Consider the following 27,872-nt stretch of genomic DNA (forward strand, 5'->3'; position numbering starts at 1 on the left):
TTTTACAATTAGTGGCATTTATAATTACATGCAATGAGAATTAAAGTCAGGCTCTTTAAGGAAGGACTAAGACATGCTATGTTTCCAAGAATATTCAATAAATTAATTCATTAGTTAGTTAATAAATATTAAGTAGGTAAGTGTATCTATGTGTGTTTTCAGCCTTTCATATCTGACCTAATTGCAAGCTAGGGAAAAAGACTTTTGAGCTCTTTGTATGGTACAAACTTACCCCTATATAAAACGTAATAAATCAAAATAAATTTGCTGTTTTTATATTATATCATATAAGCCATTTAAATCAATTTATAACCTAAAATAATCTTATTTCTAGGAATTTCAAGAATTAATTTTTGGAAAAATTTCATTAAGGCTATAGCCTCTCTTGCTATTAAAAAGAAGGAAAAATGTTCATCCTGTTCATTGTATTGAAAAGACTGTTAACACAAAAAATAGGAAGAATGTAATTTTTTAAATAAATATGAATTACTACTCCTAATATGTGGGTAATGAAACTACTAAAAAGTAATTTTAAAAAGTGAATCTTAGGCTGGGGATGTAGCTCAGATGTACAGGGCTTGCCTACTATGCACAGGCCCTGGGTTGGATCTCTAGCACTGCAAAAATAAATAAATCTCAAGGAGAAAAAAACTTCAGTTCTACAGATCCACATCAACGCTGAAGAATCAGGAGTGCAATCAACTTATTGTTTGTGAAAATAACTGCTAAATGTAGATTAAACATTAGCAATTAAAAAATATCCAAAAATATTAAACTGATTTTTAATCAACAAATGTTATACATATAAATCAATCATTCAAATAAGCACTGATATATCTTCTTTCCCAGCAATATTGATATTTCAGTGATCTACACTCTAAGTTATGAGATGGACACAAATGGGCAACGGGAAGGCCCTTTAATGGAACACGTAATACTTAGGAGCTTGTACTGACCGGCTCAGAGTCATAGCAATAATCATCCCAGTTCTGTCTGAGGGGTTTCTTTGTTATCTGAAAGTAAGGCAGATTAGTTAGGTAGAAGATACTGTGATGTTATCTGAAAGTAAGGCAGATTAGTTAGATAGAAGATATTAGGTAATGGTTATAATACTCTGTGATGATCTCTTAGATGTAGTATGCGTACCACTGCTGCTATCCAAAGAAAAGTTATTTTGCATGGCAGCATAAAACAGAAAGAACTAGGTGAGCAATCTGGGAGATCACATTATTCTGCTCAAGTCATACATGCCATTGTTCAGTGAGTCCCTCCCACATCCTATGTCTGTACATTATGAAAAGAATATGTCATGGCCACTGCTTACAAAAAGATCCAGAGGGACAGTAACACTCAATTTTCCCTTTTAACAATTATCGTCTCATTAATGGGTAAATTCTACTTTATTAAAAAGAAAATATTTAATCACCCAGAAGATGAATTAAGAATTTCTTTTAAATCTACTTAATTTTGTCCAGTAAAAATTTCTGATAATATTAGATGATATTTTAACTTTGAAGTTCATGATATATTAATATAAAGGTAGTTTACATTAATGTGAAATTTCAAAATTAAGAAATATCAGTTACATACATTACTTTACATTCTGGCAAAAGTCTAAAGTGTTACTTTCATAACTTTGAATACACACTATAATCTTTGACACATCATCAAAGTATCAATTAATTACAAAATCTTCATCAGGATTTTTTTCATTGCCAAAGGAATTTTTTTCAATAGACATTATATCTTGCCTCAAACAAAAACTAGGAGGGAGCAATTTATTATTTAAATAATCTACTGTTAACACTAATTCTATTAACAATAGTTTTAGAATTTCTATTAACATGAGGAATAAAATTACAGAATTCAATGTCATGAAAAGTTGTGAGAATTTCTTATTATGGAAAATTGAGGGTGAATTTTGAGGTTTAAAGAAAGATTCAAATTCTCTTATTAGTTTACCTTTGAGGAATTTTATACTGAATGTTTAAGAGGACTGTTCATTAAATCATATAGTCACAGGCTAAGTCAGTATCATAATACCATGCAAAGACATATCATATGTGCACTGACTAGAAAACATGCCAATCAGGTCTGAAGGACAAGCATTAATCATCAGTAACATTTAACAGCCTGTGGAATGTAAAAGAGAAATCACTTTGAAAAAAGTACACCACTTTTTTGATGAGAAAGTACCAATAAAGAGATTATTACTATTTTCTTAAAGAATCTCACAAAACACAAAAAGGACACAGATTGTTAACATTTTAACACTTATATGAAGATGATACTAATTTTTAAATTTGAAAATTATATCACATAAATTTTTAGATTGCATGTATGAAAACACAAGTTAATACCCATTACCAGGTTTCAGAAAGAAAACACTTTAAAAAAAAAAAAAGCTTTTTTTAAGAACTAAAATTTAATTATACCACATATTTCAAAATGCTTTTTATGAATCTCACCTGATTGAGATAGTAATATTCCTCTGGCTGTTTAAGATGGAATGCTAACCTTTCTTCTTCACTTGCTCCCGCCAGGAGATAATAGAACACATGATAGTTCCTGTCAGGGGAAAATGTACAGCTTTATAATGAATATGATTTATGATAATCATTTAGCAACAAAAGTTAACATTAATTAGGAAAATATATTTGCTTTGCTTCATTTTTAATACAAATATGATTAATTCAATATTTAATTCTCTTACAAAACAGAATACAAATGAAGGCAGTGAAATGACAAAGTTCTGAGGTTCCTGAGAAACCTGGCGTATCTGTCAGAATTAATTTTTTTCAGAACTCTGAAAATTCATCAAAAGCTAGAAGAATCCAGGGAGTGATTACTAACTAGGCCTAACATGTTATCTACAAAATACTCCTTTCAACAACAGGACATGCATTTTCTCACATCCGTATTGTACATTATTAGACTAGAAAACAAGTCTCCATAAATTTAAGGGAACCGAAATCACACAACACTCCAACCACTTTGCAGTAAAATTAAAGACCAATAGCAGACATTTCCAAAACTGGCTGGGGATGTAGCTCAGTGGTAAAGCCCTTGCATAGCATGAGCAAGCCCCTGAGTTCAATCCCCAGCACCAAAGGAAAAAAAAAAAAAAGAAATTTTCAAAACTCACAAAGGTGGCAGCTCAACAACACAGTCATAAATAACCAAGGAGTTAGCAAAGAAATCACAGAGAAAATATATTAGGATACACAAAAACAAAAACACAATACAGTCACTGCCTGCTATCTGTAAAGAACTGGTTCCTGGATCCCTTCCCAAAATCCAGCAAGTGCTCAAGTGCTTTTTATAAAATGGCACGGCATTTGTATAGGACCTATGCACATCCTCACATAGTTTAAATCATCTCTAGGTTACTTACAATACCTAACACAATATAAATGTAAAGTGAATAGCTGTGTTACTGTATGATTTGGGGAAAGATGACTTATGTATGTTCAGGACAGTCCTTGACACTCTTCCCAAAAAAGTACAGAAGGGAACAATGTTCCAATTCATTCTATGAATCAGTACAGTTTTACTCTGATACCAAAACTAGATAAAGATATCATAAGAAAATCCTTGAGCAATGTGTCTTATGAATAACCAGAAAAATCCGTAACAAAATATTAGCAAACCAAATCAGCAACAAAGAATATGGAATATATGTACACAGATCTGCAAATCAAACACACTAGGATGGCAGAGAATCTCTTTGTAAACCCTAAGTCTGTACCTCCATTCATTCTTTTTTTTCTTTTTAGTGAGACTGGGGTTTAAACTGAGGGCTTCACACTTGCAAAGCAGGCGCTTTACTACTTGAGTCACACCTTCAACCCATTTTGTTCTGGTTATTAGATAGGGTCCTGCCAACTATTTGCCCAGACTGGCTTTAAACCATGACCTTCATGACCTCAGCCTCCCAAGTAGCTAGGATTACAGGCACCTAGCCCCATCCATTCTTAAACCCTAGACATCAGGCTTCTACTACTACCACTATGAAAATATGTTACCAAGAATTACTAATAACCTTCTAACACCAGTACCTAGTAAGTCCTGAAGTCTTTATAAACCATTCTCTTCCTCAAACTTCTCCCCACCTCAGTGCTAGGGACTGGACCTAGGCCTTGTGCATGTGCTCTACCACTGAACATACTCCAACTGTCTCCCTTTGTTTTGAAATACCTCCAATTCAGGTCTCCTCTTTTGTGAGCCACAAGAAAATTTAACAAAAAACCCAGAGTTCTTATCTTAGTATTGCCAGTAATTCATTATGATAACGTTAGCCCTTAATTACTGAACTTTTATTATATGCAGATCATGCTAATCATTTGTTATTTCATTCAGTCCTCTACACAACTTTACAATACTTTTCTATCTGTAAAATGGAAGTACAACATAAGGAACAGAAGTGAAATAAGATGCCCAAGGCATCAACTTCAATCTATGGCTCTTTATCGTACCTCATTAACGCATGATTTACCTCTCAGCATTTGGTTTCTTCATCTGAAGAATATCACCTACATTATCTCTAAAGCCCCATATTCCTAAAATATTATATACTAAGAGCTTTACTGAAAACTTTTTCAAATTAGAAAAAGAATATTAAGAAAGGAAGAATGGCTCAAAGGCAGATGGCTCACAAAGAGCAAGGCTGTCTGCTCTGATAGTTTGCCTAGAACTGAGAAAGGGCAGCCGTTCTACATATCCAGTAATTATCTCCTAATGACCTCTGGAGCACTCTGCCCACAAAATAAAGAGCAATTATATGTGAAGCTATACATGACGCTAAGTGAACTAAGGAGTGTAGTATACAAAGAACCTAAAAGTCAATGTGCATAAAACTAATGTTAACTTGATTTCGTTACACAAAGAAAAATCTGTACCGTTCATTATGCTCTTGATAAACGAGTCTGGACTTCTCCAGCAGATATTTTTCAACATAGGCACTGGAAGAAAAAACAAAATTGGTTGATATAAATATTAAAGTTTCATATAAGGTACACATATTTAGATGGTACAAAAATATAATGAATATTCTCAAGACCATTTCAGTACATTTACCATTATAATTGAGTTATGGATGCTCTTAGTATAATCAATGTTAAATTCATAAAGTCATGAGCCTCAGCCTGGCTAGAGAATAAGACAGATAGACAAACTACTTCAAGAAGATTTAATACACTTTAAGTCCTGAAAATCATGAGGAGCTGAAATATCAAGTGTATTTCTGGTGTCTTATTATTTTTACCCAGATTGTACCCTTTAAATCTTCAATATCCCTTACCAAAATGGGAGAAATTGGCTAAGGCCTCACAAAAAAAAGGAAGTCTCTATAATCTGTAAGTTTAAAAAATTTAAGGCATTGGATTCAAACTACTTAACACAATCCCCAGTATGTCAAAATTTGAGTCTTGAGCTATATTTCTCCCAGTTACTCTCCATCACACTCTACCTCAGACACAAATACAGGCTCCTTTTTCCTAGCAAATATTGTGCCCTTATTTCACAAATGTAGAAACTGATACTAAAAGACCACATACTAACAAACAGCACAACTATGCTATGAACCCAAATCTGTCTTAACTACAAAGGCTCTCTGTTTTAACTATACCAACCTACTTTGTGGACATTTCTTTGTGGACGTTCCTCCAATCCGTGACTTATACTGGTACAAGAGTTACTAACCTACAAAATAAGATCTAGTCATACTATTCCTCTGCATTCACCTGCCCGCCACAATGAAGTTATACAGAGGTAAACTGACATGTCTGAGATTTTTTTTTTAAGTCAACACAGAAAAAGAAGGGACAAATTAAACAAATATGGTAAAAATGTAATCACTGTTGAGTCTGTCTAGGAGTTCCTTGTACTATTTAGTTGTGTAACTGACTTTTTTGATAAAACCTGCTTTGCAATGTTCTCAAGAGAGTAATTACAAGCACTAGTGCTTTATTCATAATTTGACACCAACTGACCACTATGACCATGCTCTATAGCAATTTTTCTTTCCTCCTCAAATGTACCAGCTCTAGTTATGATTCCACTCACTTGGTAATGTCAATTCCTGAAATGGTAATGTGATTTCCTGGTTCTGTTTGCTGAATTTTCAACACCCAACATAGAAATCTTGTTTTTTGTGAAAGCCTCCAGATATGTACTTTAATCATTGCACTCCTCTTGTTTTGTATCATCTTACATAAATATCTTTTCCCAAAGAGATTATGCAAACATTAAAGGCAGAGAACATGTCCACATCTTTTTATATCTCAGTATTTAAAACAGTGCCTGACACGCAAAATGCACTCCACAAATCTTTGCTGAATAAATGAAAGAGTTGAAAATATTCAAAATAGACTTGTTGCCATATTCAAGAAGACATTTGTTCATCAATGATGTAAGAAAACATTTAAACTTTTAAAGTAGTCCACACATGAGACCTTGAATTTCCTTCCAAAAATGGGAAAATAAACATCTGTAATTCTCCTCATTCACAAAACTGTCTTAAGAATCACTGGAAATACCTATCAGTACTTTGTAAGTTATAAAGCAGTATCTACAACTTTACCTATTATCACCCTCCCATAACTACTAAAGAACAGCCTGACAACTCAACTGCATCTCACTTTATGAAGAAAAGTACAAGCTATGGCTTTGCAAACTGATGAGTATTCACAATCAAGAAAGGAAATGAAATATGAAACTTGTCACTGACTTATTTCTCATTTTTGTTGTTGTTGGTTTTAGTTTAGGTTTTGTGCAGACCTGGGGGGAGTTGTATATACAATTTTTTTAAATTTAAATGTACAAAGTAAGACTTAAACATAATTAAAATAGCATAAAAAAGAAAAGTATACATTGATCTCACTAATAAGTATGCAAAAATCATAATAAAAACTAGCAAGTGTAACAACCAATTTATATGTAGGTGAACGTCTGTGTGTTTATACTGACCAAGTAGGATTACTTTTCCAGTAATGCCAGTACATGTCAGAACGAAGATACATTTATCTCCTTGAATGCGAGAAAGGTCTTTGATTAAATTCAATACTTATTACTGACAGAAACACTCAAGACAATTAAAATCTATGCTTAATTAGTTAGCATAATAAAATGTCCTAAATCCAGTATTTTACTCAGTGGACAAAAGGTCAAGACATTCACATAAATAGCAGAAACAGTATTATCATGGTATTGTTATAGTTTAGATCTTAAAAGTACTAGAGACCTGGTGCAAGCCTGTAGTGCTATTGGGAGAACCTAGTGGAAGCACATTAGGCCATAGGGAATGTGCCCTTGCTGGGGACATGGGGACACTGGCTCTTTCTTTCTGTCCCTTCTTTGCTTCCTACTCCACTACACACTCCCAGCCATGATGTTGTGCCTTGTCACAAGTACAAAAACAACAAAGCTGAGCAACCATGGACTGAAACTTCTGAAGCTGTGTGTCAAAACAAAATCTTTCCTCCTTTAAATCATTTGTCTTAGGTATTTTGTCACAGCAATGGAAGGCTAACAAACCCAGAATTGGAGGTGAATTAGGTAAGGTAGAAAATAATCAGAAATAAAGGAACTGAGAAAAAATAAAAAAGATCCTCAGTATGATAATATACCTAAGCCTCTAGGTATGAAAATACACCTAGTAAAAGTAATACAACAGAATAATCTGGCAAGCTAGCTACTTAAAATTATAAAAATCAATAGCTTTCAAATACACAAACAATATGCAATTAGAAGACAAAAGCAAGAGAAAAATTACACTTATATTTTAAAAATTAACAATAAAATACTTAAACTCAACCGGAAATTTTTAAAAAATTTAAACACTTCTGAAATTCACGTAAGTGTCAATTATCTCCAAATAATAGTAATTTCACATTAATCCAATGAAATCAAGTCATGGAGAGACATAGAAGAAACTTACATGCATATTGTTAGGTTGAATTCAATTTGAAAAGATTATCTACTGTATGATTCCAACTATATAACATTTTGGAAAAGGCAAAACTACAGAAACGGTAAAAAAAGAAAAAGAAAAAGAAAAAAAAGCAGTGAAAAGACTACTAGTTACCAAGGACCCACAGATAGGAAGGGCTGAATAAGCTGCACACAGCAGATTTTTAGGACCGTGAAACTATTCTGTATGATGCTATAATGGTGATCGTGTGGCTTCTACACATTTGTCAAAATGCAGGGAATGTACAACAGGATGAGTGAACATTAATGCAAATTACGGATTTCACAGTTAGTAAGAATGCATCAACACTGGCTCATCAACTGTAACAAATGGACCACACTAGTACAAGAGGTTTACAGGGAGATTTGGTGGAGGGGACAATATACGGAAACTCTCTGTACTTTCCACTTATTTTTGCTATGAAAAATAATCTGTTAAATTTTTTAAAGCTATAGAATATTCAGAAGTCTCTAATCATAGTCTGAATAAGAATTATTACTGTAACAAAATTAAATTTCTTGATTATAAGAATAGTACTAGCATCCGACAAAGGACTGATAACCAGAATATACAGGGAACTTAAAAAACTAAATTCTCCTAAAACTAATGAACCAATAGAGAAATGGGCAAGTGAACTAAACAGAACTTTCTCAAAAGAAGAAATTCAAATGGCCAAAAAAAAAAATGAAAAAATGCTCACCATCTCTATCAATAAAGGAAATGCAAATTAAAACCACACTAAGATTCCACCTCACCCTTGTTAGAATAGCCATCATTAGTAACACCACCACCAACAGGTGTTGGCGAGGATGTGGGGGGGGGGACCCTTTTACACTGCTGGTGGGAATGTAAACTAGTACAACCACTCTGGAAAAAAATTTGGAGGCTACTTAAAAAGCTAAACCTTGATCTACCATTTGATCTAGCAATACCACTCTTGGGGATATACCCAAAAGACTGTGACACAGGTTACTCCAGAGGCACCTGCAAACCCATGTTTATTGCGGCACTATTCATAATAGCCAAGTTACGGAAACAGCCAAGATGCCCCACCACTGACGAATGGATTAAGAAAATGTGGTATCTATACACAATGGAATTTTATGCAGCCATGAAGAAGAACGAAATGTTATCATTCGCTGGTAAATGGATGGAATTGGAGAACATCATTCTGAGTGAGGTTAGCCTGGCCCAAAAGACCAAAAATCGTATGTTCTCCCTCATATGCGGACATTAGATCAAGGGCAAACATAACAATGGGATTGGACTTTGAGCACACGATAAAAGCTTTAGCACACAAGGGAGTTGGTAAGGATAGGTAAGACATCTAAAAAATTAGCTAGCATGTGTTGCCCTTAACGCAGAGAAACTAAAGCAGATACCTTAAAAGCAACTGAGGCCAATAGGAAAAGGGGACCAGGAACTAGAGAAAAGGTGAGATCAAAAAGAATTAACCTAGAAGGTAACACACATGCACAGGAAATTAATGTGAGTCAACTCCCTGTATAGCTATCCTTATCTCAACCAGCAAAAACCCTTGTTCCTTCCTATTATGGCTTATACTCTCTCTACAACAAAATTAGAAATAAGGGAAAAATAGTTTCTGCTGGGTATTGAGGGGGTAGGGGGGAGAAGGAGGGGGCAGAGTGGGTGGTAAGGGAGGGGGTGGGGGCAGGGGGGAGAAATGATCCAAGCCTTGTATGCACATATAAATAATAAAATAAAGAAAGAATAGTACTAGGGTTATACACAAAACTGTGGTTGTTTTAGGAAATACAATAATTAGGGAGTCAAGTTGTATACCCAACTTCCTTGAAAACAACTTTTTTTAGAAAACCAAATATTTAATATGATATAGAGAAAAGACAATAGAGCAAGATGTTAACTAATAAACGTAAGGGTATATGAGTGCTAAATTACTTTTCTGATCTTTGAAGTCCTCCAAAAAAAAATTGAGAGAAAAAAATTCAGATATCAATGTCACAGCTAATGGCTTATAAGGGGTAATAACAAAAATAAAACTCTGTTCCAAAGCCTAAGCTGCCAAGTCACAGTACTTACCCAAGTACAGTGCCTGTTTCCTGGTAGTTGACTTGAATAAACTTGCCAAAACGACTTGAATTATTATTATGAGCTGTCTTTGCATTTCCAAAGGCCTGTCAAAATAAACATTAGTTCTTTATTTCTTTGTTTTTAAAATGTTAACACTGCTTAAGTAACCTCAAACACAGAATGCTAGACTGGTATGTTCAGAGTCATATTCATAGTTCAGGTAAAATAAAAGAAAGCAATTAATACCTGAAAGATGACCAAGTAGATCTTACTTTACACTATTCAGTAAAATAAAGCTTAACCTTAAAAATCTAATGTTCATTAATATTCAGATTTCTCTTTCAAATTCCAGACTCAACAAAATTTCTTCATGAATTTTAAACTTATATTTTCTAAATAATTTGCTAAGCTGAAATAGTATGGATCTAGAAAAATAATTGTATTGAAACAATTAAAATTTTAGAACTGCATAAGTGAAATAGTTTCATTAAAGTACTGTATTTTATGATTTAAAACAAAGTTATAGTATTGACTACAAAAACTTAAGACATACAAATGGACACAGGAAAATAAAAACACAGCAGAAATTGTCTCTGACAGAGAGACTTACTAAGCAACGACTTTATACTAGCTATTTTGAATATTTTCAAAGATGTCTTAACAGGAGAGCATCAGTAAGAGAAGAGAAACTATAAAAAGCCACGTGTTAAAAAGTACATTAACTAAATCAAAAACTCACTAAAGGGGCTCAAGTGAAAAGATTAGCAACAGAAGAATCAACAATTAGTCAAAAGAAAATCAAAGAAAAATTAGAGAACAGTTTTGAAATAAAACACATCATACTAAGTAAAGAAGTACTTAGAAGTAACTTTACAGCTGTAGAAGCCTATACTAAGAAAGAAAAAAGATCCTATCAATAACCTTACCAGCTACCATAAGAAAATGGAAAGTAAAAAGCAAACAGTATGCCAGGTGCCAGTGGTTCACGTCTATAATCCTAGCCACTTGGGAGGCTGAGATCCAAAGAACTACAGATACATGCCATCCTGGGAAAAAAAGTTGGGAAGACCCCCATTTCAATGGAAAAAAGTTGGGAGTGGGACACACGACTGTCATCCCAGCAATGATGGGAAGTGGAAAATAGGAGGATCACAGCCCAGGCTGGCCTGGGCAAAAAGTGAGACCCTATCTCCAAAATAACTAGAGTAAAAGTGCTGGCTCAAGCTGTACAGCACCTGCTTAGCAAGCATGAAGCCCAAATTCAAATCCCAGTACTTTCCCACCCCCAAAAAAGGAAACAGTAAGAAAAGATAACTAATAGTAGAGGGAAAATAAAGTAGATGATAGAAAAATAATAGAAGTAGTAAAAGCAAAAATTTGTGCTTTGAAAATATTGTTAAAATTGGCCAATCTTCAGGTTTACAGACCAAACCAAAATGGGAGGGTAATTAAAAAAAAAAAAAAAACAGGAAAGGGGAGGAGAAAGGAAGAAAAGAGGAATGGAGAAAGGAAACAGAAAAAAGATTCAAATTACTAAATTAAAGAATGAAAAAAATTTTTAAATATTAAAAAAAAAAGCATATCATCTCAATAGATGCAGGAAAAGCATTTGACATGAACAAAACCCTGCTGTGATAAAAATACTTAAAACTATGAATGATAGGTAATTTCTTCAATCTATTTAAGGACATATATTAAAAATACAGGCTAACAACAAACTTATAGTGAAAGACTGGAAGTTTTCTCTCTATAATCAGAAAGAAGATGCCCTGTTCTCTTCCTATCTATTCAACATTTTATGTGACTTTCTAGTCAAAGTAATTTGGAAGAAAAAAAAAAAAAAGAACGGTATTTAGATGAGGGCTGGCAGAGTGACTCAAGCAGTAAGAATGCCTGCCTAGCAAGTGCAAGGCCCTGAGTTCAAAACCCAGAGCCACCAAAAAAAAAAAAAAAGTAAAATTATTTCACTTGGCAGGTAACACAAGTCTTGTACCTAGAAATACTAAGAAATACACAAAAACAAGACTTAAAGCAAATAAACTCAATAAATTTCCCCATGAAAAAGACAACTATGCGTTCAGAGTTTCACACATCACTGCAGAAGCCCGTACAGTTAAAGTGAGATCGAGCCAACTAACCAGCATCATGGAGGTTTGAAGATGCCTCATTTGCACTGGTCTAATTTAAAATCATTTTCTTGATTTTTAATATAGAGATGCTTGTACAATTTATGCACAAAGTAGGGAAGCTATCATCGTGCAAGCACCATCTTTTTCACACTTCCACTTTGGGCACTGTCTGCATGTTTGTCTAGCAATAAACAAGAAGTAAAATAATTCCATGTGCAGTAGCATCAGAGACTAAAGTATGTAAGAATTTAAAAAGAGGCACAACTGTATACACTGAATATTAAAAAATACTGCTGAAGGAAACTTCAAAGCTCTAAATGAAAAGGTATCCTGTGTTCATGAGCTAGAAGACTTAATATCGTCAAGATCTATAGATTCAATATGCACTCTATCAAACCTAAACTACCTTTGAAGAAATCCACAGATAATCATAAGATAAACATAGAAATGCAAGGAACTCAAAATATTGCCTCCCAAAAAAAAAATGTCCAGAGAAGAGCGAGACATGGAGGGCACATATATAATCCCAGCACTTGAGAAGATGAGGCAGGAGAATCTCAAGTTCAAGGCCAGCTTGGACTACATAGTGAGAAAAAAAAAAGCCACAAAATACAATCATAAACTTTTTTGTAGTGAACCTACAAAAAAGCTTCTATTCAATCTAATCCACAAAAAAGCTAATATTCAATTTAACCTATAAAAAAAGCTAATATTGAATGTAGACAGGCTGCACAGTTCAAGATCAATGTCTGAGTATCAACTATATATCCACATAGTAATAAGAGCAATTGAAATTTTAAAATGCCATTACCATCCTCCAAAATACTAAGATTAAATATTAGCAAAGATGTGAAAGACCTATACATTTTAAACAAGAAAAGGGCCAGGAGGCACCAGTGGCTCAAGCCTGTAATCCTAGCTACTCAGGAGGCAGAGATCAGGAGGATCACTATTGGAAGCCAGCCAAGGCAAATAGTTCACAAGATCCTATCTCAAAAATACCCATCACAAAAGGGGCTGGTGGAGTGGCTCAAGGTGAAGGCCCTGAGTTCAAACCCCAGTAACACACACACACACAAAAATAGAATTATTGTAAAGTTATGTAATGAAAACAGTGTGGTATTAGCATAGAGAACAATGGGACAGAACAGAGGACCCAAAAATGAACCCACATATACACAAATGATTTCTGACAGACACAAAGGCAATAAAGTGAAGAAAAAAATAGACTGTCAAGAAAAAGCTCTAAAACAAGTAGATATTCACAGGCAAACATTGGATCCATAACTCATACCATATTCAAACAAAATGAACTTGAAGTGGATCATAGGCATAAACGCAAAACCAAAAATTGTGAAACTACTACAAAAAACAGAAGAAAATCTTTGTAACTATGGGATAGGCAAGGCTTCCTGAAATAGAACACTAAAGGCATAACTCATAACAGAAAAAAACAATTATGTTAAAATTTAAAATTCTGCTCTTCAAAAGACACTGTAAAGAACAGGTTAAATCTCAGAGAAAATGTATACAAAACATATACCAGGTATTTTGCATCTTATCAATGGACTTGCAGCCAACAAACATACCTATCAAAACTCAACAATAAGAAAACAACCCAAAGGCTGGGAATGTAGCTCAGTAGGAGAGCACATGCACGATTAGCATGCAGGAGACCCTGGGCACCACAAAAAAGAAAAGGAAAAAAAAATAAAAAGGAAAGTAAACAGTGGGGGTGGTGGTGCATGCCAATAATCCCAGCACTCTGGAGGCTGACACAGGAAGATTGCAAGTTCAAGGTCAGCCTGGCTACATAAAGAGACCATCAAAAACAAAACAAAAGCAAACAAACAAAAAGTAAGTAAACAACCCAATAAAAAGTTGTGCAATAAATCTGGACAGTTTACCAAAGATGATGTATGGATGGCAAATTGACAACATCAGTCAATATAGACAAACAACAAATGAGATGCCTCTACCCACAGAAAGGCTAAAATAAAACGAATGACTGTACTAAGGATATGGAGTAAATGGAGCTGTCATACACTGCAACTGAAAATATAAAACGTTCAACACTGACTATGCAATCACTTTTGAACAGGGTGGCAGCTTCTTTTGCAGCTCAACATGTACCTATCATGTAACTTAGTCATCCCATGCCTCAGAATGGAAAGCGTCACACAAACATAAGTCCACGGCTGTATGTATAACAGTCAAAACTGAAGACAAACCCACACACCTGTCAACAAGTGGATAAAGAAACTGTGCTCTATAATCCAATACTACCAACCTTAGCAATCAAAGAGTAACTCACTGACATGCAACAATGTACAATCTGGATACATCTAAAATGATTATACCAAGTGAGAGAAACCAAACACAAAGGGGTGCATAATATATGATTTCATTCACATAAAATTGCAAAAGTACAAACTAATCTAAAAAGACAGAAAGCACCTAAGTGGTTTCTTATACATCAGTGGGCTGGGAGGGTACAGCTAAGCAGAAACATTTAAGACTATGACCGTGGGAGATGGTTCCACAGGTGTACACATATATCAAAATGTATTTTGTGCACTTTAAACGTGCAGTGTACTATATATGAATTACACTTATTAAAATCTCTTTTTAAAACAGGCTGAGGGCATGATCTAAGTGGTAGAGCACTTGCCTAACCAGTGTGAGACCCTGAGATCAAACCCCAGTACCACCAAAAAAAAAAAAAGTAAATAAAGTATTATTACCTCTTCTTTCCAGCTCTACAACAAAAATTATATTCTCTTTCCTTTTCTAAATGACAAGGGGATATTATATATATTTATGGTGTACAACATGATGTTTCTATGCATCTATATATTCTGTAATGGCTAAATCAAGCTATTCAATATACGCACTTTCTCACACACTTATCATTTCTTTATGATAAGATCACTTTAAATTACTCTCAGAATTTAAGTATACAACATGGCGCTATTAACTGTTGGCACCATAACATAAATAGATCTCTTCACCTTAGTCATCTTGTCTCACAGAAGTTCTGTCTTTTTAATCAGTATCTCTCCGTCCCCACAGCCTGTAGCCTTTGGGAACAATACTTTACTCTCCATCTCTGCATTTGACATTTGCAGATTTCACACTGAAGTGAGATGGTACACTATTTATCTTTCTGTACTGCCTTTCCTTTTTACATTTCACAATATTATTTCTTAAATATCCCACATCCATGTCTATTCATTTTTCACATGTAAAACCGTCAAGAGTTTCAATGCCAGGCAGATGTTAAGGCTGCAGAGAAGCAAATATATCAGGAAGAACATTTTCCCCAAATATCTACTTCACAACCCAATTACAAACAGGACTCCTGCCCCTACTTTCTACCTTTCTCAGTGAATCAATGATTCCAGTCACCTCTCACTTTCCATCACTAGTGACCCAAAGAAACTTTTAAAACAATTATAACTTTTAGTACACATACTATCTTTTCTGCTTTGCCATCCTCCAATCTCTCTGAGCAATCAAAAATGACACGTATACATCTGTGTAGTTTTGTTTCATCTTCTCACACCTACCAAGTATTTTTAAAGGTATGTTTGGAAATTAAAAAAATCTATTTTTAAACACTGACCTCAAGTACTGGTCCGGCTCCAAGAATAATCTGCTCCACTCCGCTGGCAAATCCTTTCTGGCTTAGGGCGGTCAGGTGGTGAATAAGGAAGTTTGTGCTTTGGGTCTTCCCAGAACCACTCTCTCCTGAGATCACGATGCACTGGTTCTTTTTGCGCTGAAGCATAGCATGATATGCTACATCAGCCACAGCATATATGTGGGGCTCAAGTTTTCCTAGTTGGTGGTTATCATACATTTTGACATATTTGGGGTTATAAATAGGAAGAAATTTGAATGGGTTAATAACTATTAGAATACTGCCAACATAGGTATAAATTTTTTCATGCTTAAAGCGACTTCGTAGGTTTTCTAAGAGAGTTTTCTCATTCAAATCAGGCAGGCTACACAAGTCATCAAAATCTTTCTGTGGGGGCTGAGGGAGAAAGCCCCGCTCCTGCATTCTGCGGCGCTCTTCGGTCACCCGCAGCCATGACTGCAGGCTGCCATAATGGATGGAGCCATCGAGGTTCTTCTCCCTCAGGAGAAAGCGGTAATCCTCACCACTCAAGCGATTTTCCAGAGCCATTCGGGGCCACAGCATCATGCGCTGGACCGGACAGTCTGTTGGATTGAGGATCCATTCTTCTCCACCAAATTCCTTCACCTCTGCTAAGACGTAACACTTTGTTTTGTCTAGATGGAGTTTGTTTATAAGAGAGTCAATCACCTCCGCAGCTGTGGAGTTTTTCCTGGCAGGAATTGGACAGTAGATTGTCCCTTCCGCAATGGTCCCAGGATATACACGCAATGTATGCTCACTATCCTCAAAGCGTCGTCTTCCTCCATCACTTATATTCATATTGGATCCTGTCCCATCAGCATGGATAGTGTGTGTTCAAGAGTGCACAAACCATCTTCTTGGCAAAAGAACTAAAAACACAAAAAATATGAAGTATTTAGAAGACATATTACACATTACTTTCTGATGCTCAAAAAGAAAGCCTTAATGAACATGTTGAATATATATTTGAGAACAAAAAACCCCAACACTTTGTATATGCACAAGTTCTGAAAATAGTCATTAAGACCACATGATATTAAGTATTACTGTCCAAATCAAGACACTTTCTAAAATAATAAGTAGCCAAAAAATATATTTTTCATGTTTTGTTGTATCAAAAATAATCCGAAGAGTACAAAGGGAAATTATTTTTCCCTTCTACTTCAAATGTTTCTAAGGTACTTGAAGATCAGAGCTAACTTCTTTCTCTATCCTTGAAGAACCTGACTGAAGACTGGATTAAAGAACACAATAATTATACAAAGCTCATCACCCTGAAATACCCCACTATCATCCAGACCAAAAAAATCAACAAAGGAGCTTCAGAGTTTAACTGCACAATAGATCAAATGGGCTTAACAGACGTCTACACAACATTCCAACCAACAGCAAGGAAATACATTCTTCTTAGTAGTCCATGAAGGTTCTCCAAATATAGCATATTTTACACCATAAAGAAAGTTCTAACAAATACAAAAATAAAAAGTTGGAGGAGATTCCTTATATCTTATCAGATCACAATGGAATAAAATTAGCAATCAGCAGCAAGAAAAACTACAGAAGATACACACATATGGAGACTGAACAATATACTTTGGAATGATAAGTGGGTTATTGTGGAAATTCTAAATTTATACAACCGAATGAAAGTAAAAAAACAACTTGCCAGAAGCTTTGAGATATAGCAAAGGCAGTTCTAAGAGGGAAGTTTATAGGGATGAGTAAGCAACATTTAAAAAAAATCAGAGCGGGGCCAGTGGCTCATGCCTGCAATCTTAGCTACTTGGAATCAGAAGGATTGAGGTTTGAAGCCAGCCTGGGCAAATAGTTCAGAAGAACCAATCTCCAAAATAACCACAGCAAAACTGGACTGGAGGTGTGGCTCAAGCAGTAAAGATCTGACAAATGGAATTGCATCAAATTAAAAAGTTTCTATACAGAAAAGGAAAACAATTATCAGAGTGAAGAACAATCTACAGAATGGGAGAAATTTTTATCATCTGTTCATCTGAAATGATTAATATGCAGAATATATAAAGAACAAAAAAACTTAAAACACTAAAAGAACAAATAATCTAATCAACAAATGGGCAAATTAACTGAGCACACAGTTCTGAAAAGAACAAGTACAAACGGCCAACAAATACATGAAAAAAATTTTTCAACACCGTTAGCCATCAGGGAAATGTAAATCAAAACTACAGTCAGATTCTATCTCACACCAGTCAGAATGGCTATCAATAAGAAAACAAACGAGGTGGGGTGTGGTAGCTCACACCTGAAATCCCAGCTACTCAGGAGGAAGAGCTCTTCGAGATCAAGGTTCAAGACCAGGAAGGGCAAAAAGTTCTCAAGATCCCCATCTCAACCAAGAAAGCTTGGTGTAGTGGTGCCTCCTGTCATCCCAGCTAGGCAGGAAGTAGTAAATAGGAGGATCACAGTCCAGGCTAGCCCAGGCAAAAACTTAAAACCCTATTCAAAAAATAACTAAAGCAGAAAAGACTGGGGACATGGCTCAAGTGATATAGCCCCTACCAGCTGAGCAAGAACAATACCCTGAATTCAAATCCCAAGTACTACAAAAAGAAAAGAAATGGAAACAAAAACAAAGGCTGATCAGGACACTAGCAGATGGAAGACACCCTTGTGCACTGTTGGAGGGAGTATGAATGATACAGTTACCAGGGCGTTAAGTATGGAGGTTCCTCACTACTACATGATCCTGTCCTACCTGCCATACCACTCCTGGGTACATACCCAAACCAATCAAAGTCAACATACAGTATCGTGGCACTGCTCATGCTAGCCAAGGTTATGGAATCAGCCTTGGCGCCTATCAATGAATGAGTGGATAAAGAAAATAAGGTATGTATACACAATGGAGTTTTATTCAACCATAAAGAAGAATAAAATTATGTCATTTTCAGAAAAACAGATGGAACTAGAGATCATCATGTTAAAATAAACCAGACACAGAAAAACATATATCACATGCTTTCTCTCATGTGTGCAATCTAGAACTTTAAGAAAAAAAAAAAAGAATAAAAGTAGAAGGGAGACAATTTTGGGAAGAAGGGAATCAGTCAAAGGAGGGAGAGGAAATCAGAGAGTGATAAGGGGAGGTGCACATGATCAAAGTACATTATATACCTGTATAAAAATGTCATAATGGAAACCATTATTTTTACAACTAATATGCACTAATAAAATTTTTTTCAATAGAAACATGAAGAATACCTTCAGTTACTTCCATCTCATACTACTACCTATTTGTCAAAGTTCTCTAGTCAAGACACTTTCTTTCCTTTATCCTGGATGATCTTCCAAACACAGATTATGGAACATATTTACTGCTCAAATTCAACAACTTTGAAAACTGCTATACTTATTCAAGATCATTTGATAAACAAATAAAATATTAAAGACACAGCTAAAGCACCTTCTCTGTGCAGTGTCTGGTATTACTCCCACACGTTCTTATAGCTGTATTGACTCTCCATAAATTATAGTCAATATTGATTTTCTTAAGAAATGGTATCACACTACACTTAATAATTTGCCTCTCACTTTAAATCAACATTGCCTTTTGTATTTATGCATGCTGATATTCCACTGCACCCACCATCCTTCTAGTGAACAGTAGGGGTATTTCCAACACTACTCTACAAAAACAGTAAGGCAATTCTTCTGCCTGTCTCCTCACATCGTCTTTGCTAGAATTTCTCTGGGCTGTATACACAGGAGTGAAACTGCTGGGTGTTTTACCTTCAGCTTCACCAGATATTACAAAATAATCATTTCAATTGACTTTCACAAGTGTAGGAAAATTCAGATTTTTCTGCCTCCTTAGCAAACACTGGCATTGTCAGACCTGAGTACACAAAACTTATTTAGACTTTATTTTGCATCTCCGTGATTATTAACAACAATGGGCACCTCTAATCTTCTCATCTGCCATTGGGCCACGTTACTCATTCACTTCTCCCCTTTTTTTTATGAGCTGTCCCTTTGTTTTTTTTAGCAGTACTGGGGTTTGAACTCAGGGTCTTGGGCTTGCTAGGCAGGAGCTCTACCACTTGAGCCACGCTTCCTGACCTTTTAGCTTTAGTTATATGTTGAATAGGGGCTTCTGGTTTTTGTTTTGTTTCTTGCCTCGGCCAGCCTGGACCACGATCCTCATATTTACGTCTCTTGCACAGCCAGGATGCCAAGCACACACTACCAGGCCCAGGTTATTGGTTGAGATGGGCTCATGATAAATTTTTGCCCATACTTGCTTCAAACCATGATCCTGAGTAGCCGGGATTACAGATGTGGACCACTGCACCTGGTAAAAGCTAACCTTTCCTTATCAGTTTGGGTGAGTTTTTTATATATCAACAATGTACATGTAGGAAATACTTCCTACCAACCAAGTAACTTATTTTATTTACACTGCCCTTTGATATAGAGAAATTTTTTAACAGTCAAATTTATTGATCCTTTACAGTTTATGCTTTGTTTTTGTTTTGTTTTGTTTTGTTTTGTTTTTCCGTGAAATGCTGGAGATTCAAAGTAGGACCTTCAGCATGCTAGGTAAGCACTGTACAACTGAGTGAGACCCTGTTTTTGTTGTTGTTAACAAGATCTTGCTAGGTTGCCTCAGTTGTCCTCAACCTGTGAGCTTCCTCCCTCCACCTTCTGATTAGCAGAGATTACAGGCGTGCACCTCACTTCTGGTCTGATTTTCTTTCAGCAAGCAGTATCAGCAGCAGCTGTAGTTAACACATAACGCACACTTTTTTCTAAGTTGTTTTGTAAGAACTTCACATGAATTGTCTCATCTAGTCTTCACAATTCCTCCCTGATAGTTGCTTTTATCATTGGCATCCTCACTTTACAAACAAGAAAACAAATGCAGGAAAATTACCTAACTTGTCCAAACTCAACTAGAATGTGATAAAGTTGAGACTTGAAGCTGTAAAGCTTACATGCTACTACTTTTTGGATATTTTTTAACATCCTCCTTATCCTGTAGACATAAAGTTATCCAACATTTCCTTCTAAAAGGCTGTGTTTTTTGTTTCTGTTGTTGGTTTGGAGTTTTTAATACACACAGAATTTATTTTCAGGGTGCTTTTTCACCCCAACTCAGGTCAACAATGGGAACCAGCAGCACCTCATTTACGAGTCTCTCCCCACTGATTTTTCTCTTTTTGGTGGTACTGGGTTTTGAACTCAGGGTCTCATGTTTGCTAGTTACTAGGCAGGTGTATTACCACTGGAGCCATGCCCCCAGCCCTGTTTGCCTTGGTTATTTTTGAAATAGGGTCTTGTATTCTTACCTGGCTTTGCCTGCCTGGCAGGCATGGACCTCCATCCTTCATCTTAAGCTTTCTGTGTAGCTGGGTAACGGCACACAATACCACACCCATCTTTTTGATTGCTGAGAAAGTGTCTCACTAGTGTCCCTCCCCCCCAACCCCAAGCCCAGCTGGAACCACAATCCTCCTATTTCTGCCTCCCAAGTAGCTGGAATTACTGGCATGAACTGCTACAACTGGCTTACCCACTGGTTTTTAAAGACACCTTTTCATGTAGCCAATTCCAGGCAGTTATCAACAGGTTCTGGGTTTGGCATTCTATCCCACTGGTCTATTTGTCCATCCCTGAGCCTACCTTAATTACCACACTTCTGTGATAAATTCTGATGTGTGAAGGGCCTATCACCACAATTTGTTCTTCTTTAACTATTTACTCTGCCATAAGAATTTTAACATCAGCTTATCAACTACCATGAAAAACCCTTTTGGTATTTTGACCCTCATTGACTTTACAAATACTGGAAAGAACTGACATCTTTTTGACTCTTCCCATTCATGAACACTATGTTGTTGTTGTTGTTGTTGTTTTAATTAAAATAACTATAATTCACTTCTGAACTTTCTCATTTTCATATCCCCCTGATGTTTTCTATACTTACTTAAATTTCATAATGTTTTAAAGGCCATTATATCCTCACTCGTCTCTTTGAACATGTTAAATATTTAATATTTTGAGATCAATATTTTAATGTTATGCAGACTGAACTGCTCTTCTGGTTAGTGACTGTACTTTGCATCTTCCTTAGCTCTAGATGGCTTCACAAACATGACAGTGTAGCATTGCACGTGAGTAATGTGACTTTTTTTCATAAATTTACAAGACCCTGTTCAAAATAATGACACTACCACATGTGCCTTTAAAATTAACGATTTTAATGTGTAGTAATCACTGGTCAGTTTCCACAGTTATCTCAAGCATTTTTCTTCCTGCAGTCAAATCAGGAGACTACTTTCTGATTACAGTAGAAATATCCTGAGTTAGCATGTTCTACTGAGTCTCTGGAGCCATCAGGAGGAAAACTACTCACTGCAGGCAGGGAAGCTATGTCCTCTGTCCTCCACGAGATGCCCTCAATGACTGTAATTTGATCACCAGGTTGTATATGATATGGTAGCCCTACAACTACACTCAGAACCTTCCTTCCCAACACAGGTGTGCCACCCTAGCCATGATTTAAAACAATGAGCCCTACTCCAACTATACCTCTCCATAACCTCCAGCCAAAAACTCCGTCCGTCGGTGCTTCACCTGCAGGCTCCTAGCAGTAGGCCACCCCTCCACACACACACACACACTCAATAGTGTTCTTCTCCTTTCCTGAAACGTAAAAACGTAGACCTGTTTTTTAAGTGCCAACATCAATTTGGAGTTTTTGCTGTTTTATCAGTCATTACTTTATGTTTGAAAGAAAAGTTTACCTAAAAATGTAACTCACAAACCCATCTTAATAGCAAGCCGGTCCTTGTTACACTGCTTTAAAAACCTGTAATTCCCAAGCATGAGCATTTACTAAAATCACCTGGTGAACTTTTTAGACATCTAGGTATTCGAAATCACTGTACTCCCACGTATTTTGGATTCCACTCTCATCTCCTTCACCATCTTCCCACATAGCAAATTACCGACAATGCACTTCCAAACACTCACCAAGTACCTGGGCTGCCAAATCCAAAACCTTTCCTTAATCTGGTTTTTTTTTGTTTTTTTTTTTTTTTCGGTGGCACTTGGCTTGAACTGAGGGTCTCATGCATGCTAGCACTCTACCACTAAGCTACATCCTTTAACTCTTTAATCTTCATCTTAGCACACAATAATATTTGACTTCTTGCTCATGAAACTGCCTTCCCAAGACAATTGTTTTTCTTGTAATCTTCATGACAGGCTTACTCTATTTTTTTTGGAGATAGCATCTCACTATGCATACCCCAGACTGGCCTCAAACTTGTGACCTCAGCTTACCAAGTGCTGAGATTAGTTGTAAACCACCACACCAGGCTCTGACGTAGCTCTTTTTCAAAAAAGTTTAAAGCTAGAGAGTTTACTGAGATAGAAGAGTGTAAAGTGGGAGAGCAGAGCCCCCAGAGTTGGAGGGTGGGTCCCAGGAGAGAGCACCTAAGAAATGATGTGATCTGAGGTATTTATCCATTCTCTCCAGGGATAGTTCTCTCCACAGTTGTTCAATCATTATGCTAATTAGGTTACAGAAAGCAGCATTCTGGTTGGCTGTTCCTGTAATGTTCTGATTGGCCAGTCCTGATCCTCACATAGTCCATCCTGCCTTTCCTTCTTTTCACACTTTAATGTTACAGGGAGGTCATAATGGAGGTTTCCAGAAGCCTTTCCTTCTGTCTCATTTCCCCTCTGAAGAAACCTAACTGCTGTTAGGGGAAAAGGGTGATGACTGATCAAGCTAGAAAGGGGCATTGGGGTGTGTGGTGCCGGGGGAGGGGAGAACGGCAGTCAGGGCCTTCTCACAGAGGCCTACCTAAGGGTCCCCCATAGATAGAGATCTCTATTTGAGGCTCCCATCCTCATCCCAAACCCAGAAGGTGACAAGGGACATTTAGTTGACAAGCTGCCAGGACCAGAAGACATCCAGTTATTTTTTAGTAAAAGAGAAATCAAACAGAAATTAGTGAAAAACAATCTTTAAAGTAAAAGATTTATTTTAATATGTGGATAAAACCAATAGGATTTTTAAGAAGAATCACAGACATTAAGGAAAATGTATAAAGTCTACTGAAAATACCTGCCATTCATATAAACAGTATAGTAGATTGATAGCTGCTAGTCTGTAATCCTCAGAAGACACTGTCTCTGACTTAATAGCTCTTTCCCACTGAAGTACTCTCCAAAAATACTTAAGTAAAAACACACTGGCCTCAACCCAGTGTTCTTCCATCTGGATGACTTCATCCATTCTTCTATTTATAATTCATCCCTTTACCTATTATCTACAGATGATTTGCTGTACTACAATGGTAGAACTGAGTAGCTGTGACAAAGACCCTATGGTCCAAAAAGCCAGTAATTTTTACTGTATGGCCCTTTATAGAAAAAGTCTGCCAACCCCTGTTCCAGAGTAGCCACTAAAAAAACAGGAAATAAAGTACAACCTTACAACTAATACACTGAAAAAAGTGAAATAAAAACTAATCAATTCAAAAGAAGGCAAGAAAGAGGAAGGAGTTAGAGCAGACAGGACAGTGGAGAAATGTATCTATAATTGTACACATGTAAATACTCCTCCAGTTAAAAGACAAAGATTGTCAGACCAAATTTTAAATCGAAGTATAGCGCGCTATCAAAAGACACTTATCTGTACCACAACAGAAAATCCAAACTTTTTTTTTAAGGGAGACTATACCTCATGCAAATACTAACCAAAAGAAAGTTGGTGCAATCAAAATATCAAGCAAAGAATGGGGGAGAGAGACTGAGTTAATATTTCCTAAGTCCCATTAGCCCTTACATACTATGGTTCTAGGTTCAGGCCCGAGACAAAAGTCTCTGGATATCACTGGCAGCATTGAAGAGAGGTAGAAAATAGAAAAAGACTAGGAAACAGAAGGATCCAGGTGTGGTGGTTCATGCCTGTAATCCCAGCACTTGGGAGGCTGAGGCAGGAGTATCACAAGTTCCAGACCAATCTGGGCTAATAGTTAAGACCCTGCCTGAGTGGGGTAAATTAACAGACTAGGGAATGCTGATCAAATTTGCTACAAAGGAGAACAGTGTGAATGAAATGTTTACTACTCAGAAGACTTGGGAACAACACTATGATTATAAATAAGAGTCAAGTAGAAAAGCAAAAATTGAAAACTGAAGAAAAAGAAGCTCTCATTGATGAACCAACATTCTTTGGTAACCAAGACTACCTGGAAGGGGGAGGGGGAAGGGAGGAAGAAGACTATTTCTTTCACGCAAAGAATTTTTTAAAAAAAGAAAGAAAATGGATGAGATACAGGAGCACATGTTTTAGCTATAGTAAAACCAAGGTGAGTAGAAGCCAAATGGTGATGAAAGAAAACACAGTTCATAGATTTCAACTGAGAAAGTTGAAAGTTTATATATATATACATATATATATATATATATATAATGGATAAAAATTAAAACTACTGAGCTTTAGGGAAATCTTCAACTTTTCCTTTTATAATTTTCACCAAAAATAAACTTAACATATATTGCCTCATTTCAATTAAACAGCAATTTTCTGAGACAGAATAAGCTACCTTTCAAATCAGAAAATTAAAATTAAAACCTACAGATTAAAAGAAAACCAAACAAACCTATGAGAATTCACCTTACAATAAAGATGGTACTTCAGTCAACATGGAAGAAACATTACTCAAAAAATATGTGGAAATAACTGATTATTTGGAAGAATAAAACAATGCAAATGAAGAATTAAGCCTGGGTTGGAGGCTTGGCTCAAGCAGAGGGGCGCCAGTGCTGCAGGGATGGGGCTGGGGTGGGGGATGGAGGGATTTAAACCCATTACTGGCATTTAACAATCAGATATATCTATTATAAGGAAAATTATTCAAATTGGGTATGTTGGCACATGCCTATAATTCCAGCACTCAGAAGGATAAAGAGTTTGAGGTCACCTGGGCTCTGAGACCCTCTCTCAAAGTGAAAAACAGAAAAAAGAAAAGAAAATTCTCTTTGCACTGTTTACTCCCTATCCCAAACACAGTCACTTCAAAAGTACATGCTAACTGTGGGAAACAATGTGGCAAGACAGTTGCTGTGGCCAGTAGGGTGTGGTTCAGAACAGACCAGCTTCTGATGTTACTCACTGGACTGACTTAGGAGAGACTAATTATAGAGGAAAGTGTGGTGAAAAAAAGAAAACAGGGGATACAGAGTTTCCTTCAAATTAGAAGTTCAGTGAAAAAAATTTTTAAAGATTTTTAGTGCAGTGTTCTGTGGCTGTGTTAGTAAAGTTTAATTGTCAAGAAATATATTAATACTGCCTTTGCTTTTTGGTCAACTTCTCAGGGTTATCGTCCAAGGAAAAGAAAGTATCCTTTCTCTTTATACTTGCTTTATCATAGAGATGATGAAAGCCAGTGAACAGAATCACACAGTATTAATCAGTAGAAGAGAAGGATTAAACTGGGAAAAATGTAACCTTTAAAAAATGAAAATCTAACTTTACTGGTGAAAAGAGTAACTCAAAGAAAAGACTTTATCAGTACATATAGAAAAGAAAAACACTGTCCTAGCAAGGCAAGATCCATTTAAGAAAACATGACTGACTTGCCTACAGCTATAAATATCATAGGGAGAGACCTGGTGAACATTTCAAGTTTATTTTGGATACGTAACTATGAGGAAGTGTGCTCAAGGCCCAATAGTCACACTTCTTCTTTAGTATTACAATTAAGATGTCTCATCAATACCACAACATATATTCACCTGTGTAAGCATACATGTGATTTACTGAGACATACAAACATCTGGATGGGAAGGCTGCTGGCACTGTAACTCAGAGCCTTGCAGATGACAGACAAGGGCTCTACCACTGAACTACCTTCCCAGCCCCAAATCTGGGCTTTTAAACTGCAAACCATGGGATTAGTAGTGATATTTTTTTCAAAAGCCCCACACTCTTTTTATAAACCAATTTCCTCTTCTTCCTAGGCACATAGCTACACTTTATTTCCCAACTTTCCTTGCATGTGGCATATGGTGACCAAGTCTTAGGCAACAGGTATCGGGGCAGAAGTGATACACATTCCCTCCAACCTGAGTTAATAAAAGGCCCTGCCTTTCCTAGTCTGCTGAAAGAATGGAGAAAATCCCCGGAAAAGCTCTTAAGGCCCTAAGGAATACAGAGTCTACAGGATGGAAGGAGGGTGAGTCTCTACCACCTAATTCAAGCCCTCTATGTTCTCACTAGAATTAGTCAGAGTGTGGTGTCTTTGCTTTTTTATCATGGCTCACTACAGACTATTTCCCACACAGCAGAGTCACTCTTTTTAAAGGTCAATCAATCATGTCACTTCAAAACTTTCAAATGCCTTCTTTAGCACAATTAAACAATTCTCTCACTGTGACCTAAAAGGGCCTACATGATCTCACCCTCTCACTTCAATCCAACCTCACTCACTGATCTTTTTTCATTTTGAAGCTCATTCCTGCTTCAGAACTTTCTCACTTCCTTCCTGCTCTGACTGGATCTTCTTTCATATCACTGAGAACTCTGTTCAAATGCCAACTCCTCAGAGAAGCACTTTCTTTTCTAAAATAACCCTCTATCCCTACTCCCATCACGCTCTTCCCCCAGCCTAATGTATTTTTATAATCACAGAATTTGATGCACTACCTAAAATTATATTATTTATTGGAGGACTGATTATTTATTGCCTAACATTCGTACTAAAAGGCAAAAGTCTTCATCTTTTTCATTATGGGTCCACAGCTCAAAAATATATTTGTTGAAGGAATAAATTCACATACACATTTATCAATGCACTTTAGCAATCTTACTTAAGGTAACCATTTTATTAAACTTCACTATAATTTTTTTCCTTTTTCTTAATGACTTTCTTGTCTATTTTTATATATAATGTGTATACACTGCTTTACTTGACTTCCTGCAAGAGCTGTTTTCAACAATAAAAGTTCAGTATGTCTGTCTTTACAAATGAGCAAGTAATCAAAGTCCCTTCCTAAGGAG

At 36.2% G+C, this 27,872-nt stretch overlaps 1 protein-coding gene across 11 annotated transcripts in view; it reads right to left on the reverse strand.

Annotated features, from left to right (window-relative positions):
• Positions 1-27,872, reverse strand: part of Myo9a (myosin IXA) — a 242,541-nt gene that overhangs the window by 181,658 nt on the left and 33,011 nt on the right. For 9 of the 11 annotated variants that reach the window (XM_020181924.2, XM_074061664.1, XM_074061662.1 and 6 more), the window contains exons 2-6: positions 15,776-16,686; positions 10,031-10,125; positions 4,899-4,961; positions 2,469-2,568; positions 957-1,013 (exon numbers count right to left, since the gene is read on the reverse strand). In XM_020181924.2, coding sequence (XP_020037513.2) covers positions 957-1,013; positions 2,469-2,568; positions 4,899-4,961; positions 10,031-10,125; positions 15,776-16,615 — 1,155 coding nt within the window. In that variant the 5' untranslated portion in view covers positions 16,616-16,686. The remainder of the gene's footprint in view (positions 1-956; positions 1,014-2,468; positions 2,569-4,898; positions 4,962-10,030; positions 10,126-15,775; positions 16,687-27,872) is intronic. The other 2 variants (XM_074061667.1, XM_074061666.1) reach the window with 1 other exon arrangement.

Source organism: Castor canadensis, chromosome 19 (assembly GCF_047511655.1).
Source record: "Castor canadensis chromosome 19, mCasCan1.hap1v2, whole genome shotgun sequence".
NCBI classification, from domain to species: Eukaryota; Metazoa; Chordata; class Mammalia; order Rodentia; family Castoridae; genus Castor; species Castor canadensis.